The sequence below is a fragment of the Acanthaster planci genome, linkage group LG08 (genome assembly GCF_054643075.1).
Source record: "Acanthaster planci isolate LZ-2023a linkage group LG08, COTS_SCS, whole genome shotgun sequence".
In the NCBI taxonomy this organism is placed as follows: domain Eukaryota; kingdom Metazoa; phylum Echinodermata; class Asteroidea; order Valvatida; family Acanthasteridae; genus Acanthaster; species Acanthaster planci.
This window is the reverse complement of record NC_141784.1, coordinates 11127496-11148000: the sequence shown is the minus strand read 5'-3', so window position 1 is coordinate 11148000 and position 20505 is coordinate 11127496. Positions and strand designations below refer to the sequence as shown.

General features: G+C 42.1%; 2 protein-coding genes across 2 annotated transcripts in view; one reads left to right on the top strand and one right to left on the bottom strand.

The window, feature by feature from the left end:
- Positions 1-12419, top strand: part of ccdc13 (coiled-coil domain containing 13) — a 101279-nt gene extending 88860 nt beyond the window's left edge. Inside the window, exon 20 of the mRNA XM_087140053.1 lies at positions 11220-12419. The gene's annotated coding sequence lies outside the window, so the exon portion shown is untranslated. The remainder of the gene's footprint in view (positions 1-11219) is intronic.
- LOC110989224 (metal cation symporter ZIP14-like) overlaps positions 124-20505 on the bottom strand; it is a 25286-nt gene continuing 4904 nt past the window's right edge. Inside the window, exons 3-9 of the mRNA XM_022253452.2 lie at positions 14496-14775; positions 13745-13920; positions 13012-13215; positions 9636-9858; positions 8870-9214; positions 8215-8402; positions 124-5894 (exon numbers count right to left, since the gene is read on the bottom strand). Coding sequence (XP_022109144.2) covers positions 5745-5894; positions 8215-8402; positions 8870-9214; positions 9636-9858; positions 13012-13215; positions 13745-13920; positions 14496-14775 — 1566 coding nt within the window. The 3' untranslated portion in view covers positions 124-5744. The remainder of the gene's footprint in view (positions 5895-8214; positions 8403-8869; positions 9215-9635; positions 9859-13011; positions 13216-13744; positions 13921-14495; positions 14776-20505) is intronic.

Here is a 20505-nt window from a genome sequence, read left to right as displayed (position 1 = left end):
CAGGCGATGGGAAATCGTCATTCAACAGCCCAACAGCTGTACAGCCGTACACGGGAAACACAAACATGCAACCGTGGAGCAATAACACTCCATGGTGTAACCAAGCCAACAAACCGACAGATCTTTGGGGCATGATAACATTTATTGTGCTTCTCTTCAATCCACCTAACTTTCATCTATGCTTATCAGTGCTGTTATTAATCTGTAACAGATCTCAATTGAGAACCGGTCCTTCACGATGTCGACATTTAAAATACTGTTTGTTGAGCTTGAAATACAGACTTGCATTAAAATAATACATCCATGTGCACATAAATTTGTACATTGTACACGTCTGTTAAAAGAGCATGTCTCACCGAGTTGCTCTGTGCAGACTGCATGGCAATAAACGACAGGTACAATCTGACTGAAAAAGAAACAGCATTAGTAAATGGTAGCAAGCCTACAAGATGAAACCTGTATACAATGTACATGTATTTAAAGTATCCTTAGGGAGATGCTTTATACTAATTTAATAACCTTGGACATTGGACATTTGGGAGACAATTTCAATGTGTTACACAAGTGAAACGAAGTCAATTCAATATTTTTCTTTTTCTTTCATTGCTGTAAATATTCTCACTACACTTCAGTCGTCAATCCAATATTGATCCCGATAATCAGTAATTTGAAATATATCGCCAAAAGACACATGATCAGTGATACTTAGTGAGAAAATAAATTACCACACTGTGATTTTAGCACGGCCATGTTTTCATCATGGTGTTCATTGCCTTTGGCACCCTGTTATTATAAAGGAGACGAAATGAACACCTTTATCATAGAGCCGACACTCAGCCCGTGCCAAAGCGTTGCCATTGACGAACCAACATATTTAATTAACGCTTTGCTAATAGGAAGTGATAAGCTCACGATCGGAGGTCGTGCCATTCAGCCCTTCACAGCGCCCTAATTGGTCGCAGGGCGATTAGCAAAATAATGCTACCTCGTTCATCCACTCCATGTGAATCTTTAAAGTAAATATCTAGAGAGTGGGCAATTTTAATATCCTAATATCTTCATGCAGATACGCAATTGGGATTACTTATTTACTAACAGGACAGTTTTTTCGGTGTTATATGCATATGGTTTGAACAACACACGGTTTTGACGTTGGTTTAACAAGAAGTATATTGTGATACGTGCCACCTGTAAAATTTCGGTAGGCATTACCGTGTCTTCTGTTGGAAAGTGACCTTAAGATATCAATACTGTCCAATCTGTCCTGTCAAGAAATATAATTATAAACACCTGAACAAATTCCCGTCGTCTGATCGGTGGGCTGTTGATCACGTTTCATTAATTCGTTGGTATACATGTATTTAATTGTGATCGTACCCCGTTTAATAATGTGACGCTGAAACTGAACGGAATGTGAAAACTGTGTTTTTGATATGCAGAACGAGAACAGCAACTTTGTAAACGTCTCTTCAGGCGTGATGTAGAACAAATAACGACTTATAAGTACAGTAGGCCTACGTTAAGCGGTTCAGCCATTCGTATTGGTCAAGAGCTCGTCACGTGGCTGGGCTGTGCGCCACCCACGTGCGCGCCATTCATTCCTGAACCAAGCATATTATTTTATTCCCTTCTTATTGCTTGTGACCCAGTAAACTGTTGCATCGCACTGTGAGTTCTGGTCGTTTAGAATATTTAAAACAGCGTACAAACGATCACTGACACTTGCAAGTATAAATTTCACGTGTCACCCCGACCTTCGCATGGAAGTGTTCAAGTTTAAGTGTAAGTTTTAACTTGTTAAGATAGCCTACGCATTGTAACAACAAATAATCATTGATGATAAGGTAGCACACGTCGAGAGTGACCGCAGTGGCTGATAGGCGAGGTGGCAGTACAGTAAAATGTATGTAAATTTCTGTTGGAACTGGTTCAGGCAACTTACACCTTACTGGGGAAAAAAACACAGAAAACGATTCTGGCCGGGGTCAAGTCAAACATTTGAGTGCAATTTTGGCTGTGTTCAGAGGTCAGACTTGAGTGAAGAATCAACTCCAAATTTTACCCACATTGAAATAATAGTAAAGTACAGATACAATTTCTTTAAATGTGTATCTACAGCCTAAAGGATCTACAGTCATCTACAGCCTAAAGGATCTACGGTCATCTACAGCCTAAGGGTGTATCTTTCGCACACAAACAGACCAGTTTCAACTGTAATGAACCACATAGGCCTACTCGAGATCTTTTCTGAAATTGCCTGCTCTTTGACCTAATTTGCCCGTTATTGCGATTTTCAAGCACCACCACAGTCTAAACTTAGATGAACTACAGCTTGGAAGGATTCCATACACGTAGATCGATCTTTTATCTAGGTGTTGAAGTAGTCTTACCTTTGCTTCATTAAAAAACACTCAAATCAATACATTGGTATCTTCCATTTAACGTGAAACAATGTACATGTACTAACATAGACCTTGGCAATAGACCTTGATGTCGAAATGTGCTTGCTTTCATGACGTCATGACGTCATCAGGTCCAAAATAATAGACAAAATTAAAAGAAATGTTTTCAACTGCGACTTTGGAAAGTGAATGCGGTAGACATTAACACTTTCTGGTAAACCATATCTTGGGCAACATTACTGATCGTAGCATAAAATCACGTGATCTCGACATCTTGGGGTAACACGGAATGCAGTAATGTGGGATTAAATCTTATAAGGGACGGATTTCTCTTCTCCCACCACATCAGTAAAATGTTCAGAGTTGTATTCTGAGCACCATACAAGAATTGCTGACGAAGTAGCACGAAAGCATATCAAAGTTTTTTTTTTTCACATTTGAGATTTGTTTTCCGTAGTTTTTTGAAAGTGGACGACAACCACTTCTTCAACGTAAATAATTTTTGGAGATTTAAAATGATGATGTCATCATCCCGGCAAATGCTGAAGGGATAATTTCGAAATGATACGTTTCCCATTTGACTTCATCTTTAAAAATATGTTTTTCAGAGATGTCATCTCTTGCACAAATAACGAGATCTAAATACACGTCACGTGACATCACCAAACAAACCAACAATGGTATATCCACAGGGGGCAAGTTGCCAGGTTACCATGTTGACAAGCAGACAGTTTTGGCATTTTTGTTTTGTTAAGATTTCATTCTTTGTAGCAATCCAAAGGGCCGAACTTTGGAAAAGCCTCTACTGCCTTACTTATTCGGGGGAGATTTTTTAAGGGGGGGGGGTTCAAAAAATAGTCCACCTTTAGAAATAATCCCACTTTGCCCCTTGCCCCTTGCCCCACACAAAACCTTGATACGCCACTGGAAACCGATATTGCCCGATCGCTGCGTATCTATTACTACTACTACACGCACGTCTCGTCTAATAGTTGATCTTCTAAACCCCTTCACTAACCAATCCTGTAAACACCTAACAATTTGGATTCGGCGGTACTACTTTCGAGCGCTGGCGTGAAGCTCCATTGTACTTGTACACGTACCTGTGCATGTACTGTGTAATGGCACGTACATGTATTCACTTGGCGGGTCGGTGTTGGGTGGCACGTACAAATTTGAAAAAGTACAGTCGAAAGAAATAGGGTGCGTGCATCAGTCTACGTTGTGAAATTCGTCATGAAATTGTGAACCACAGCTTAAGAGAATAAAATACTTCAAACCTTATACATGTACTTCAAGGCTTTGATGACATTGTCGTTACTTGCCAAAAAATGTATCCATCCGCGTATTCGGCAGTACACGTACATGCACGATGGGCAGAGTGTATTTGCACCCTTGTAATCATTGTTCGTGGTTTGTCGATAGTCCCATTTCCATGATTAACAATTTCCAAAGTGGTAAGAAAAGGGATAGAAAACCCTGAACTTACGTATTTTTACAGTAAAACAAGTAATTCTTAATTTTACAACTTCTTGAGTTGAAAACTAACTAGTGTACATAAACAAAGGATTTAACCGATGGTATCTAAATTTGTGATGACATCAAATATACAGTGTAAATAAACAAGCCAAGAGGCAGTGCTGTTTCCCACGTACCAAAACCTCGGAAAACCTCTAGTGGAATGTGGACGGCATGGTTTACCCAAATGGTCGGTTACTCATGGAAACGGTGATTACCACTAAAAGCTCGAAACCAGAAATATAAGGCATGCTCTCCCCCATAGTATTTTGAAAGCATTCTTTAGGACAGAAAAAAAATTATATGTCTTTTTTTTTCAACTGGCAACTAATACATGAAATGCTGTACACATTGCTCTCAATGGTCACTTTTGGAGTTTGCGACGAGGGAAGGGTCCGGTTACATGTATTAAATAAAAACACAACATTCGAATTGGGTACCCGCCATTTTTGGTTGGGTATCAGGTGCTTCATACTCGCCATAATCCAAAAGTGGGGGATAGTGACTCTTAATGGCCACAGGCCAAGGACACACGACTCTACAGTATCATAAAGGAAAGCACCGCCACCGTATAACTGTATCTACTGTGCGAGCCCTTCAAATGAACTTTGGCCTTTGTGGCAAAACACTTTGGGCCAGCAAAGGTGATGCAACAGGCTACATCCACATGTATTTATTTGCCAAGTTGTCTGGCAAATACGCAAGCTGTGGGACTGCTAAAAATAATCCAGAGAGAAAAACCGCGGAAGGCGTAATATGAAAATAACAGAATGTCAGAAAATGTAGAAAACCCAGCCCTCTACCCCCACCCCAAATTAAATTATTCCTTTTGAATATGCCCTGTCTATGGGAAAATTTGCTGTGGAGTCCACACTGTAACTCCTGATTGATACATACACGTTGGAATAAACAATTCTCTTTTAATTGTCCGGTGGTAGCAGTTACATAGGGGATAATACTCAACATGTGTAACTGTGAAGAAAAGGACTATTTAGGCATAGGTTTGAAATTTGTGACCAAACATTCCAAAACCGGGCTGAAGTGGGTAATTTTCATGTTTGACAACGTGCCAGTTGTTATTTCAAAAAGCCAAGGTCTTTCGGAACAAAGCGCGCGTGAGTCAGAAGATATTATAGCTGCGCTGATGGGACGGACTTTTGCGCGTGCGCGTAGCTGTTCCCGAAGAGCCTCGGAACTCGCTTATTCCCCTCCAAGTTTCATACTTCAAAGCGACTCACAGTGCGAAGTTTGCCTGAAGGAAACAGAGTTCGTAGAGGGAGGAAAGGTTGTGAAATTGGCGCTGTTCGTGTGTATATCGGTGTCATTTTCCAAATAGCAAAGAACTCTTCTCAGCCTGGTTTTGGAATGGTGGGTCACACTTTCAAAAGGTTCCAGCGGTTTCTAGATCTTCAATCATGTTCTTCCTGAAATTTAAGGAATTTTCTCCAATACAACTAATTAACATTTAAGATGCTGATGACTCCCAAAGTGTCCCAACTTTACAGTTGAGGAACCCACAACCAAACATTTTATTTATTTTAATGCTGAGGAGTACTTAGATGCATGTAAATGCTGCATACATCTCGGTAGCACACGATTGCAGGACCATGAATGCAAAAGTTACCACAAATGATCATCAACTTCCAAGACCTACCTGTACAAAAATATACAGTATCCAATTACCGTCCAGAAATACAACGAGGACCTCGACTGTGATCAAAAACCCACCTAAATAAAACATGTATCAATATATACTAGGTAAAATACTTGGCTTAATACAGTACATGTACATGTAGATATAGCACACTGTAAAGTATTTTCCTTTTAACCTTCGAGTTGTTGTCGTAGCCAATCTTCGTGGAGGCCGATGAGGAGCATGATGCCAACACCGAGGATCGTCCCCGCACCTTGAAGGAGGAGCAACTGGATCTTCTTGCTGGGCCTGCTATTCAGTGTCTCGATCAGTTCCGGGAACTAGGGGGGGCCGAGAAAAATGCAGCGTGGGCATTATACTAAAAAAATTCTCTCCATTACTTTTTGTTCGACCCGCGTCTATGAGACTTTGAATAACGTCAATGTGACTGGCAAAGGCGCAAAAGCACGAAATGGGAGCGGGCTTTCGTACCGTAGTTCACGCTCGATCCCTCCTCCCTTGCTTCAAATCCCCCCCTTCTACAATTCTTGAATCGTGTCAAAATTGCACTTCTTTTTCTGCTCCGAAAATTTGTCCAAACAAATTAAATTTGACTCGCCGTAAAACTTCGAAGAGATAAAAGCTAACCCTTGTGCTATAAATGTGAAGCTGAAAAGTAACTTCGTACCAGAAAGTTGCAGCGAGTCTCTTTAAGGTTAGGGCCAACTTGTACTTGGCGCGAAAACTTACAAGAACGGAAAATTGTGAAAATATTCGCGCTGCGAGGTCGCTAAATGTTGAACAATTTCAATTCGAGCCAACATTGGCAAATACTTGTTCATGACGTCTAATTCACTGTCGCATTCGCCTGAGGTATATGAACCTCACCTTTAAGCGGCAGAACATTGACATAGGTTGGGGGAAAGTACAAGCTTAGTCAATCATGGATGAAAACTTTGGCAGAAGGCATTGTGTCTCTTGAATTTCAGATTTCCACACAGACTTTTCATCGTGTTTGTAACGTGGGCGATTTCATTGAATGAACTCTTGGTTGGCTGAATTTCAAAAAGAAAAAATCTGCCATTTGTGTTCCACATTGCTTTGTTCAATGAACTTCACAATGTAAATGCAGTCATGCAATTCCGGTCCTGCCTGAGCTGTATAAAAGACAGGTTGTTAATACAATGAGAGGTGCCAACCTAAACAGTTCTGGGAGTCTGTTACTGCGCTCTAATAGTTCCACCTTTTTTTGCACGTGCACACAAGTTTTGCACTCGGCTCGTGTCTCCTCTGTCTAATCTGTGTTCTTGATAAAGGTCAAGAGATCTGTTTTGCCGGTTAAGAACCTCGTACTTTGCTTTGTACACAACCGAACACATAGCTGAAGAGGGCTCTCTTTTAACAGCAAATTTAGAATGCAATTAGTGAACAATATGAGATAAGTTTTATGTTCAGCTAATACTTGATTTGGAAGATAGCCCAGAACTGGAATGACTTCTTTTGCACATGATGCAAAAGGAATTCAACCGCTTGTGGTGTGCAATGATATAAATATTAACATGTATAAATGGGAACACTTCTGTATTGAGAATTGCACTTCCGTATTGAGAATTGATCAAATTGAGAATGTCAGCGATGTGGTGGTAATAAACAGAGATTCCAGCTTTATAATCTCCACATTTTCTCTTTTTTTTTTCAATAAAATGAACAGAAACAAGTTTTAAGAGAAGGAAAACAGTGGCCTTAGAGGAAACTTTGTGGTTTATCTGATGTTAAATAAGAGCCAATTTCAAGGCAATTTCAAAGCTTCTTCCATGGATATTTTCACCAAAAAGAAAAAACTTCCTTATCCTTTTTAGCGCAGTATGAACCATATTTCAGGCCTTCTCATTTAGATCCCACTTTTTCTGCACAGATGTAAATGTATTCTTGAGCTGGAAGCACGTAAAAATAGACACCCCACTCTCACTCGGAAATTAACTCTATGCCAATCCAAAGTTTGAGACAACTTTCATCTCCTTGTTTTCTCATGATGGGAAGAAGGGGGGTGGAGCTGCCCACAGAATACAGCTCTTTCATGACAAATCCCCGTGTCCCCAGCTTAAGCCTATCGTGTACATCAACAAATGATTACGTCCTATTTCCGTTACACAATCGCCAAAATGAACGCAGGGCACTCGTGGAGGAACAGTTTGGGGCTTGGGTGACGAAACTGAGGTCTGTGATGATATCAGACATAATAAATGGACGGGATTCCTTTCCCCGATCCTTACAGCGTAAAGGATTTCAAACAATCATTGATATAGCATCGACATGATACAGTACATGTATATCCTTTAACCTTGTGAAAGTCTTCCCCGTTATTGAAAACACGTTAAAACCTATTTCTGTGGATATTTCTAGTATCAGTTGCCCTTGTTCTCTGTTGCACTCGTTCTCTGTTGCACTCGTTCTCTGTTGCACTCGGGCTTGTTTTGCGCACAGCACACCGAAGCGGCTTTATCAGTCCGACTATTTTATAACCGATAAAGTTCAGACCATCAAATGCCGCACTAAAGGTACGACATCATTAGCACCCACATTCAAACAGACGACTTTTATAGGGCACATCCTAATTCCTCCTGACCCAACAGACAATAAACCCCGAAAGAATATACCCACCAGATCGACAAGAGCGATGTAGACAAACATTCCTCCGGCCAGGGCAAATATCCACATGCTGACGGACTCGATGTTACCTGCGGCAATACCTATGGCCAGACCTATGTAGGCAAGGACGGAGGAGATAGCCTGGACAAACAGGGCTTGCTTGATGGACATTCCCCCCTTCAGCATCACGGCAAAATCGCCTGAGAGTGTCGGAAAATGGAGCAAATTACAAGTTACGACAAATTTACACAGCCAGCGAACAATACCCGATTATCAGCTGATGATCAGCTGATAATCGGCTGAAGCTTTCTCAGAAAGGATGTTCTCTTTCGAAAGTTAATTCTGAGAATTAAATATGAGCACTCACCACGCCGACGTGAAAATGACTTTTTAGGAAAGGCAAATTATTTGCTCTGAAACAACTTTATCTTCACCAAAATACGTGCCCATTAAAATGTTGACAAAAATTTGAAGTAACAGTTCACCAAATCCTTTGTAAAGGATACACAGAGTTGCAATCCAAAACTACATGTACATGTAATATTTTTGTGCTGCATGAAATATTTTTGGTTGGTGGCACTAAAAAAAACAACATCGTTATGGAAAACAATGCACAAAAATATAGCAATTAATTATTAACTAGACGCTCATAAAGTTATTAGCATACCTAACTCATGTGGAATTTCATGACACATGACGGCAATAGCTGTGCTCAGGCCACCGGCGATGCTGTCGGCAAAGGCTGCCCCAACAATGAGCCCGTCGCAGAAGTTGTGCAAGCCGTCCCCCATGACGATGATCCAGGCCAACGTGGCGATGCTGTTGTCCCCCACGGGGGTCGGGTCGTGGCTGTGGCTGTGGCGGTGGCTCGGACCAACCTCTGGGTCGTTGTCATCGGGGTCGCTGTGGTGGTGATGGTGGTGGTGATGGTGGCAGTGACGGTTAGAAGTGGAGGGTTGGTCGGTGTGGGTGATCAACTCAAAATCCTCCAGAAGGAGCATGCTGTTCCGTACTAATTTTTGGGTGAAAACACCAAGGAAGTTCACCAGTGGTTGTTTGGAAGAGGAACACTGATCAGAACATTATGAAGCAAAAAGCCTATGTCACTTACTTGCTACAAAGTCTGAAGAATTAATTTCAGTGTCAGTGTCAACAGTATGACGGAGACATGATTTTTTTTTTTTTGGGGGGGGGACCTTTTTGCTTTCTCCCCTTACACCACCGTGTTAACAATTAACGGTGGTGAGATGCAATTAACTGGGAAGAGAAGAGCATGAATTTTTATCAGTAACGGGGGGGGGCATCGCAATGAAATGAGCTGTGGCTTGTACATAGGTGGAGGATATGCTGGGGTGAAGTCCCCACCTGTAGTTAAGTACGCCAATGCTTTTTGTCCCTTAAAAAAAGAAGAATCCTGGAATTAATATTCATACTGATTTCTCTGTTGGAGCCTACGGCAGTCGTGGTGGTGGTGGGCGCACAGTGGTGGCAGAGTTTCTCGCCAATGGCGTCGCTACGGTTCGTCTCCTTGTACTCTCCCTGCAGCTCCTGTTGCTCCTGTTGCGGCCCATCGCTGTCGTCCTGCTGGTTGCTGTGCAGGGGACGCTGGCTGTTCCTCTTCGAGTCGGCACGCTGTACTTTGGTAGTCCTCTGCGCCTGTTTTGCAAGGTTACGGCAAATTAGGCTATTGTGTAAGGGCAATGCAAGGCATAGGAGAGAGTGCACTTCCCATTTGGTTAAACAAGTGATATGGGTACAATAACAGTACAGTAACTCAAGTATAGAGCTAAATTGGTGTATTTCAGTTTTGCTGGATTTGCTTCGTTTTTGCTGGATGACTAATTGCTGTGGCTTGTCCCGAGACTAGACACTTTCTCGCGCGCATTTAAAACCAGTCCGCGGTGTGCGTGCGCAGATTGAACTTGCTTCGCCCGCCATTTTTGATTTCAAGTCAATCGGTAGTGACGCGGGCCCGTGTTACAGAGCTGGAGTCAGACGTCTCTATCAATGTTTGCCTTGTATATTCCCAAGCGAAAAAAAAACTTACTGCAAAACATTGTGACTCCCTGTGACACTCTTAGGTGTGTTCGAAATGAGTGGAGTTTGTGTGCAAAATTCCTTTTGCTGAGCAGGTTTCGTTAAACGAACTACGGAAGTAATGGTTATGATTTGGTTTCCATATCAATGTAAAGAAACGCACAGGGCACTGCCGATCAGTTTTCAATGATACGCAATCATAATTATAGAACACATCGACTGACGCGAAAAGGGACAAACAACAGTCGGCAAAGTTGAACTTGGTTCCAACTTAACCAACTTGTCTCCGTAGAGTCGCCGGAGTAGACCTCTAATACAAACATGCACGTTGGCATGACGGGCGTGCATTGATCCCTCTGTTGCTTACTACCACTCATCTTGCCCATTTGTTTGTTTGTTATTTCTGATGCAGGTGATGCGCAAGTTGTCAACAAAGTACCTCACCTACTTGAATATCAGTTTGGCTTCAGGAGGTGGTATCACCACCTAACAGAAGCATGCCATGCAAAACATTTCCGAAGTTCGGACGCAGTTTTGTTTATTTTGCTGGTGGAATGACGCCACACAGCGTCTCTCCCACGTTGCGTCTTGACATCTTGCGCACCGTCGGCGTTCGCTACCACCATGTATAAGGAAATTAAACACAGCTGGTATACATGTGAGCGTACAATAGGACCAGTAAATTCAACGCAGCACGCCTACGTGCCTCGTTTGCTGAGAGAAATCATACGCTTGTCAGTCTGTAACTGTTTAAAGTTGTTTACCTGATTACAAATGTTTCTGAATTTCTCGTAGCAGTGGTAATTTCTACGAGTAATACGCACTTCATTCTGAAGTAAAATTTCGAAGACAACTTAACATATTCCTCTTGTGACGAATCACAGAAACTGTGACCCAATCTTCAACCGTCAAACTCTCCCATATTTACATCATGTGAGCCTTAGTTAAAAAAAAATTCTATAATATTTGTTTGTTTTCAGTTTGAATCCATCCTGCAGCGGTTGTGTGGCTTCCAGCATGATGATGTGACGAAAACACCAAATTTTCAGCATATGCCTGAGTAATCATAGTATCTCTGGTGTTCCTGCCAGCGTAACCTCATGAATTTCTGCCTATGTTGTAATCAAGCATCTGTGAAAGGCTTAACTGAACCAACATTATGCAAACGTAACCCATTATGCTCTACATGTAGCGAACAATACCATTGTCCGGAATGGACACTCTTTTCTTCTTTCATGTCTTGATCTCTTTTCTTTGCAATATTTAGTGTTACTCTGCGTCCATACTTTTTGTAAATAGGTACTTTGCAAGAAATTATTCATTGCTAAATGCAACTGCAACTCATAGTGTAAGTTTATTCCCGGGTATGGATTTTGTAATCCTGTAGGCCTACCTATCTGTCGCCTACCTATCTGTCACCTGTTCGCAAGAATCGGACATTAAAAATCTGACCGGCCTGACCCACCCCCTCCCGACAAAACTTTCGTGTTTACGCCCCTACGGAGGGCTGTCAGTAGGCAAGGCTAATTCCCCTGCAAACAGAATCGCTTGTAGTGAAACCACGCAGTGTACACTATCGAAGTTCAAAGAGAACTGCGAGACAGCGACATTCAGCAAGTCGGTATAGCCCATATACTACAACCTTTACATTAGGAGAATACAGTTTGAAATGGAATGAAAACAGCATACAGGGCAAGAACTAACAGAGAAGGCCCCCAGAGAGAAGCCACATCAGTGAAGCGGACCCGTTGTGGTTTTTGGAGGGGGGGGGGTTGCTGTTACTTAACGAAGACTTCAAAGAACGGACAACAGAGATCATATATGTACTTTTGTTGTTGGAGAGGGAGGCCAATTCAAGGCTGCTGTCTTAGTCCATGATACTAATGTTGAAGTAGAGATTAATTATACTGATAATGAGCTTTGACGTACATGTGTGAAAAGGAAAGAAACAACCACTTCGCAAACTCTGTCGGTATAAGGGAGTAAGTCCGGGCGGTATCAGCACTAAGGAGCAGTGTAAATATTTTTTCAGATGGGCAATAAATCACGTAATCAAAATATCTCTCATGTACATTTCAGTTTGGTTCTCAGAGGCTTTTTGATGGGTTTCGGGAACCTGAAAAGTAAGACCTATATTCTTTCAAAAAGCTGCAATGGGAGACTGACACGAGTATTACCCTACATATACGTCGTTGTGTAATTGAGAAAGCAATGAGTTTACAACACAATGGTTTCCATGAAAATAGATGGCATTCCTTAGAAAGACTGTTTATACTTCGGAGCATGCGTGTGTGTGTGTTTGCTTTTAATAAAAAAGTCGACGCGGACTTCGTCCGTGCAGAGTGAAACTGCGTGTAACAGTCCCACATGAATGCAGTTGAATGGTCAAAATCGGTTTATGGTCAATTTTCACGGACGCAGCAAGAACCTGGTTAATCCCCACAATTTATTCATACATTCTCCTGGTAAAAAGTTGTCTTTCCCGTTGCTCCCACCTGTGGTGTGGGATTTGGTGTCAACGGCCAGCATTGTCGCCATGTCTGATGGAGGCCAAATTCAGCCTCATGTAAGGGAGTAGTTCCCCTCGTGATTGTCCTATTCTTCTAGAGATGGGCAAAAGGGGGATGAAAAAAAAACTTTAACCTTAACCCCCTAGGGTTGAAATCGAAGGATTTGGGACTGTTGGGGTTACTTCACCTCGTGGCATTTACGCAGTGTGGTGACATGACCACAACCATCAAGTGTGAAAATACAAAGGATTTTATTTTTTACCTTTCTATTTTTGCGGGCCTGTTGGCAGAATGCCATAAGCTGCTCGATGATGAAGAACAAGAAGATTCCCATCAGCACGAAGAAACCCTTCCAGACGGCGTTGTTGGCCTGCTGCTTCTCAGCCTCTGGGGCTCCATGGGCGTGGCCATCTCCTCCCCCTTCAATCAGGGGCTTGTTTTCGTCGTGAACGTGGATACCTAGGGACTGCATCATCGAGAGTGAAGGCTTGTAAGAATCCAAATGAATACGTCTTGGAAGATCTTGTCTTAAGGAGAAACCTCAGATTCCGTTAAAGAGTACTAAATAAAAATATAATTTCCAATTCAAGTACACGGTACACATTGAGCCATAAAGGGTGGGATGGGTATGCGATATACATGTCTATCTGATAACTGATCCAAAATGGTGGTTACCTCGGCCTATGTCCATCTTAGAATTCATTATTCATCGGAAACCTTTGTGGACTCTGACAAAACTTTCTGAGAGCAACGTTCAGTAGTGTTGCACATAAGAGTTGCACAGAGCGCCTTTTTGGCATCTATATGACACCTTGTTCGAGTATTCCCTTAAGGTTATGGATGAGACTGTATTCTCGTGGTTGCATACGGTGAAGCAGTTTGTGGAAAATTGTGTGGAACATAATGCTCTCTGTTTGGTTCCCGACTCATGAAAATGGCTATACCTAGCTCCTGCGGAACCCGAGGAAGCGCCTGAAATGATAATTATGACTCACATGCGGAATGAGGTGCATCATGGCGTCGCCGGCCAGCGTGCCCACTGCCATGGCGACCAGGAAGGACAAGAGGCGGTGGTACACGTGGGGGTAGTGCTGCATGCACGGCACCACCAAGATGCAGGTGATGGAGGCCAAGCTGATGAGGGTTATTGCCGCTATGCCGTAGCCCCATACTGAAAAATGCCAGGAGGGGAAGGGAGAAGCGTGATTGACAAAATAGACACTGCTGTAATGAATTCATCGCAAGCAGATGATACCCAGTCAGACTGTGTTATGTTTAAAAAACAGTACAGCCGAACACAGATAAGAGCACTGTTAACACAAGGTCGTATTTGTACAATTTTAGGTCCCAAGCCTTTTTCATTACTGCTAATACAAGGTAATTATTATAACAAGGGTATTTGTAAAGTCCTAAGGACCTTGTTATAACAGTGTTCCATTGGAATTGGAAAATAAATAATCAGGTATATTCATTTACTCGGACGCAGCACGATCCAATACGCAGCCACCTAAAATGGAACTCCGACGTTCCACGACAAAATGATGATCTTCCTATGGAACAAGTTTTTGTTTTCAACAAGCTCCTTTCCCATTCTGCTAATTCAAGAGAAAAGGAATTTAATTTTAACTAGCAACATTAACTTTTCATGGCACTCCATCCAAACCAATATCCAAACATCTGTCAGTGACGGTCAGGCCATGACGTAGTTTGGCATGACGCCAGAGTCGCACTCCGCTTCGGACTTACTGTGTGCGGCGAGGTTGCTCGCCCCGCCACCTGTCACGTTCAGATCGCGATGCTCGTGAGTGGTGTCCTCGTGGTTGTGGGTCGCTGTTCCGTGGCTCCCGTAGTCAACCCCATGACTATCGTGATCATCGCCGCTACCGTGCACATCAAACTGCATGCAGACGTGACTGTCGAGTTGTTGCAGCAGCACCGGGCACATCTGGATGAACTGCTCCTCCGTCAGGCCAGTGGCGGAGGCCGGTATCTCAAAGATATGCAGGAGTGTATCGACGGAAAGACACTGATAGAGAAAGCAGTGGCAACAAAAAAAGATGTATGGGTCGCATTTCCTTAAAAAATGAATTCACCCAAAGAGTGAGCCCACATTTCATTGAAATTCAGTACCTTGTATAACGCTAAGTGACAAAACCATGTAGGGAACAGAGGGCAGATTCCCCACCCAAGGCCTCCTCAGTTTGGAGAGTGCATTGCTTTGCAGCTACACTTTTATGCTTTTCACATGCTATGGATCCATTAACCCCTTCTCGGCCGAATTAAAAACAAAATAGATGTTGAATTTTAATCGCTTTTTCATTTCATGTTACCTGCTAAGCTTATGACTATCGCAGTAGCAAAGCTGGAAAACTTACAAATAAATTCTGAGACTTAACCTTAAAATTGTCACCACATTGCCCAAAAGGGTAAATTTATTTGAGTGTAACATTTCTCCAGCCCGTGACCAGTTTCCTTGTATTCAAATCCATTGAGACAGAACGATGTAATGCTACTCAGAATAAACAGGAGAAACTTTGTTTTTGTTCAGATTTTTGTTGTTTTCTTCTGCCACCATTTCATTTCTGGGTGCCACTTTGGGAACTTTTATCTCTCCGATCAGCTCAGTGCTTTGATAAATTACAATCTGAAGACGTATGCCTATATTTTGATGACTTCAATCCGTGATCATGTGACACTGCACACCAGGTTGTGTTGTTGTTAAAACTGTGGTTACTTTACGATGAATTGATTAGGTGACTGCATTCATAAAAAAGGGGTTTTTTTGCATTTTGTTATTACATCTATTGAACCCCTTTTTTCGATTAATTCTTTGAATATTTAATATATGTATTAATTAGGCGATACGTTTTCTACACGTACTGAACAATATAGGGTATTTTTAAAATTTTCGGTGAAATGTTTTGTAATGTCACTTAGATTTCCATTTCCAATTCAAAAGTAGGGAAATGTGCAATCGTCGTTGCTGAAAGGACACGATAATTATGCTCCTGGAATGAAAGATATGAGGTGACACTACAATGACTTCGATATTGAAATCTAATGATTTTTGAACATTATTAAATCTTACAAGCATTTTCTCATGCAGAGTTGAGTACATGCTACTCTAAACTTCGCACAGATGAACCTTTAAATGCTGAATGTATTTATGCATCGTTCACAGACATCAAAACGTGGGAAACAGATCGTGGGACGGCAGATCGAAACAACCACCATAACCTGTCATTTTTATTTTTGACATGCCATCCTTAAAATAAAAAAATGTGGCTTTATGGTTTGAAACCATGACCAACGTACCCTGCCAGACATAACAGATGTCCCAATATACCATTTATAATGTTTAATGCTATCCCGTCCTCGTTTTTACCGTGTTTTACGGCAATATATCAGGTATTACACTAGACTCCAGCATCGTTTTTTTTTTTATTTGATAAACCTTTCGCAAAACGTTAATGTGCCATTGAGACGTTTACTTGTTAAGCCAATATTTACAAAGACCGACCCTCTACCATACAGTTCCATTAATGAACATATCAGTATGATGCATCAATGCAAAGAATCGACCCATTCAATTGTCAACCCGATAATCATCATCACAGCTGTCCGGCAACAAACCTGCTATGAGCCAGAGGCATCTTCAAAGACCTGTGACTGAACCCTAATAGATACTTTCTGATATTAAAAGAGTCCATTATGTCCAATCAAACAATATGTGTGAATCACTCTCCGGAAAAAACAGACATTTTCCAATGAGCTAGAGTAGATTCATACTTACGGGTATTTGTTGGTTTTGTGTCGTTTTGTTTTAATTTATACGGCAATGTGACGATGAAGAAAATGGGGAACTGACATCAAACAAATTGTTCTCCCTATGTAGGAATAGATTCCCCCATCAGACAAAATGATATTGAAGTCTAGTAGGCCTAAATAAATATATATTATGTTTCCAAACAGACACACCTTCGCGAACTTACAGGGAAAAGGCAAATGCCCTGCACGTCACTGCACTGAAATGGAACTATACAGCTCGTTTACAATCAAGCACGATGTAAGTTTGGCACTTCGTATTTTTCAACGGTTATTACTCTAACACTGCAATATTTTCCTGCTTAGTTGCGAAGTTGCAATGGCCCTGTAACGTCCATCGCAGAAAAAATAGGTAATACATAACTCGAATTTAGCCACCGACTGCAGTTTGCGTTATATGGGCAATATATCCACATTCGTAAAATGCGAAGTGTCCAAAGCCCGGATATTGAAATATGTCAATGCTATTGCCTGCATAGCGTCATGAAGATCGTGTTGTCCAAAGGCTAATTTAAAAGGAGATTGAGTCAAATTTGACGAGAATTGGAGTCATCACGTCCGTGGTTTTGAGAGTGATACGCCCATTAAAAGTGGCTTTTCCAGCTACTTCGCCAATTTAACACATGATATGCAGTTTAGAGGCTTTCGATGAAATGTATGCACATGCAGAGGAGGCTCGATATATGTAAGTTCATACTCAAACGCGGATATGTGACGTTAAAGGTCAGTGCCCTACGCAGAGATTCGCGGAACATTGAGGGCTAGCCATTTTGTGAAGAGTGACTGTATTAAGTAGGCCAGTTACGACTTCACACGAAAGCACATGCGCCGAACACAAACGTGAATGAGTGACATCACATCAAATATTTGCTGCAAATTCGTCGAAGTTGAAATCATTTCAAGCCGGGAGAAAGTTCGCTGCAAATCTCTCTCAACGTCAAATTCGCTTGGCTTTCGCATCCGCCTGTAGTATTTCTGTTCCGTTAAACAGAATCCAGACCTTTCGGGGGTTTTATCATTTTACTTGCATGTTCACCGATACATATCCTTTGTGGAGGGAATTAACACGCCTTACGTAAGTTCCTGAAATAGCAACCCAGGGTAACAGATTGGTAACAGTTTACTCTTACGTTTACATCGACTTATCGAATATTGTGACATTGGTAGAAATCATGGCATAGCCATGGAGGTACCAACTGTAAAGTTTGCAGTAATAATGAAAAGGCATTAGTCAAATGGAATTTCCGGTGTTCTCACAAGGACGCTTGTCGGGGTTCTGGTAACTTTTTCTTCCTGGAAAGGTTCAATACTAAGTTGTGCTGTGGTCTCAAAATCCCCACACTGCGTTGGTAAATTTCTGGAATTTGGCAAAGTAACTGCGTCGGGTGCTCTCGACACGTTGGCATCTTCCATTTGTTTCTGTGGAGTTGTCTACAGGCAAACAAATGTCGTGTCAATGCTTTTTCAAACGTCCATGGTAGGTGATTTATGACGTGACAGTATGCTTTTTTGATGAATCCATTTCCTCTGGGGAAGGAATGGCGCACTGGCCTTCACACTCAAAGCTAGAAAGGTTCAGCCGATAGACCTCAGGCTATAAAGGTTCAATCGCGAAGACAAAAACTGTAATGGACAGGTAAAGGGATTTAAATTAAATCTTCGAACTTCAAACGGAAATTAATCGAATTAAACCCTTTATATGCCCAATTTTGCCGTATAGACATTACCCACCAACTTTGAGGCATGTCATTTGATTTTGTTGAAACAAAAACGTTTCGTTTCAGCGGTGGTTCTCGGCACACGTTTTGAAAGGCTGTAATTACACTGGCAAAGTCCAATTCACTATGTTTAGCAGGATTTTCATTTTCAGGTGGGGGGTCAAAGGGGCGGAGGAAGTGTTGAAATTCACTGGGAAAGGGTTCAATAACGGCATAACTTCTACCCATGCTCGACAATTTGGATGAGTTGTTGACGGCCCAACCACTCCTCATGCATGACGACCATCAACAGAGCGGGCATGCAAACGAGGACAAATTGATCCCACCGGGCAAAAAATGGCATCAACATGGAGACTGTCCGGTCCACTTGCATGTCGATTAAAGCGACCTGGTCCGGAGGGTGGCCACCGACGTTCACTGGAGCTCGATGAAAGATCACAAGGTCAAAATCACACGTCAATCACGTCCGCTCTTATACGTTCTATCTAAATATTAACAGCGGGCGTATTAAGCATTTCTTGCGAAAGTAAAACGAAATGAATACGTAGGGATTCCTCTAGGGGGAAAGCAAACACCGTGCGGACATCCCACAAGTTCAAGGAATCGATCTATATTATTAAATATCATGTCAACAGCTGCGGCTTCCCGAGACTTTTCTGGTGTTATCCAAACAGCAATCGCTGTGAACTTCTCACGAAAGACATCCGAAAGACAGACCAACTTGTGGGATGTACTGAGTAGGTCCACGTTTTTTTCCCTCTAAAGTTCAAACCTCCACGCCAGCCGTCTAACCCCCATGGGCTGAAATTCAGCCAACTGTTGTGTGATGTCACGTCAGCGGGATACGATCGGGTTCAAAGGCCACCCATTGCCAGATTGAAAACGCCATGAAATTGGTTAAGAAAATAAACAAGGGCATTAGCGCGTATTGCGTGATGACGACTATGCTAATGGTTGTTCCAAGTGGCGAAGGGTAAAATACCTGTGACAAGTTTAATCGGCTCATGCTGTTGAATCCTGCGCACTGCACTAGTGCGAAGTTGCAGGTTTCCAATCAGTGCTGGATTCATATTAAGTCGGGGGAACTTGGGGAGAGTCTTCTTCAGATGAATCCAGTATCCAGCCAGCATCCCGCTTTTTGTACCAGGTACCGTTATGGCTAAGGGTGTGCAATCTTGCCTTCTGTTTGCGAGGCCAAACTGTAGAAGGAACGGATACTGAAGTTTCCAATCGCTATAGCAGTTCCCCGAGTATGACGTTTCCCGAGTTCCTTTACTTTAATTCTGATCAAAGTTTCAAGTACTTTAGAAAAGTTCCAAAGTTATGATCCACACATGCTCGGGTTGTGTTCATTAAACGTTTTCCTGTCCAATACTTCTTTATCTTATTTACTTTATTCTCAAATTTTACTTTGTTCTAAAACTTCAACCTCAATTTAGTTTGGATTAGATAAGCCGAGATTAAGTTTCCGTCATCTGCCACCAACTTCACAATAATTGTTTTGTCATTGCTGTTGCAATATACATGTACAGACTATCTTTAAGTCAGAACGCTCGCTATTCACGACAATGTCTCTCGTGAAAAGAATCACCAACAGTGCTTTACAATGGAACACAACGGGATATATGCCCTCCCGCAGTTTTCTAAAACCACTTCGCAATGTTGGACCTGTTCCATGGTAGAGCCCGGGTCAAATTGCAACATTTTCTCAAATTTCGAAAGTCTTTCATTCGCATCAGCAAGAAGGAAACGGAACGAAGTTAATTCTCCCTGGCCCGGTATTCTACGCCGGTAAAATGAAACCTTGACATGGACAAATGGCACTGTTCTGCAACGGTGAGAGGATTTACCCGTATAATAATAGGAGAAAATTGAGAAATGAAATGTTAACATGAAATTGTGTAATTACACCCCACGAAAGTGCGACTTGAACGAAAGGACCAAAAGATGCACGAGTGAATAAACGAGCAGCAAGTTGACTGATTCCGAAGGTAACATTTATAGCTCAATTAACAACTGACGCCTGCAAAGTATGGATAATACCCCCGACATATAGCAGAAATTACAGCCTCATTATGTAGACTAATCCAATGAGACGCCATAACTGCGGTGGCACCACACTCACACGCACATTCTTCTGCTTGATGCGCGCGTGCGTTTGGCATATCACAACACCTTATCGGTCGAAGGGGCATGTAACGCGCGCGTACCAC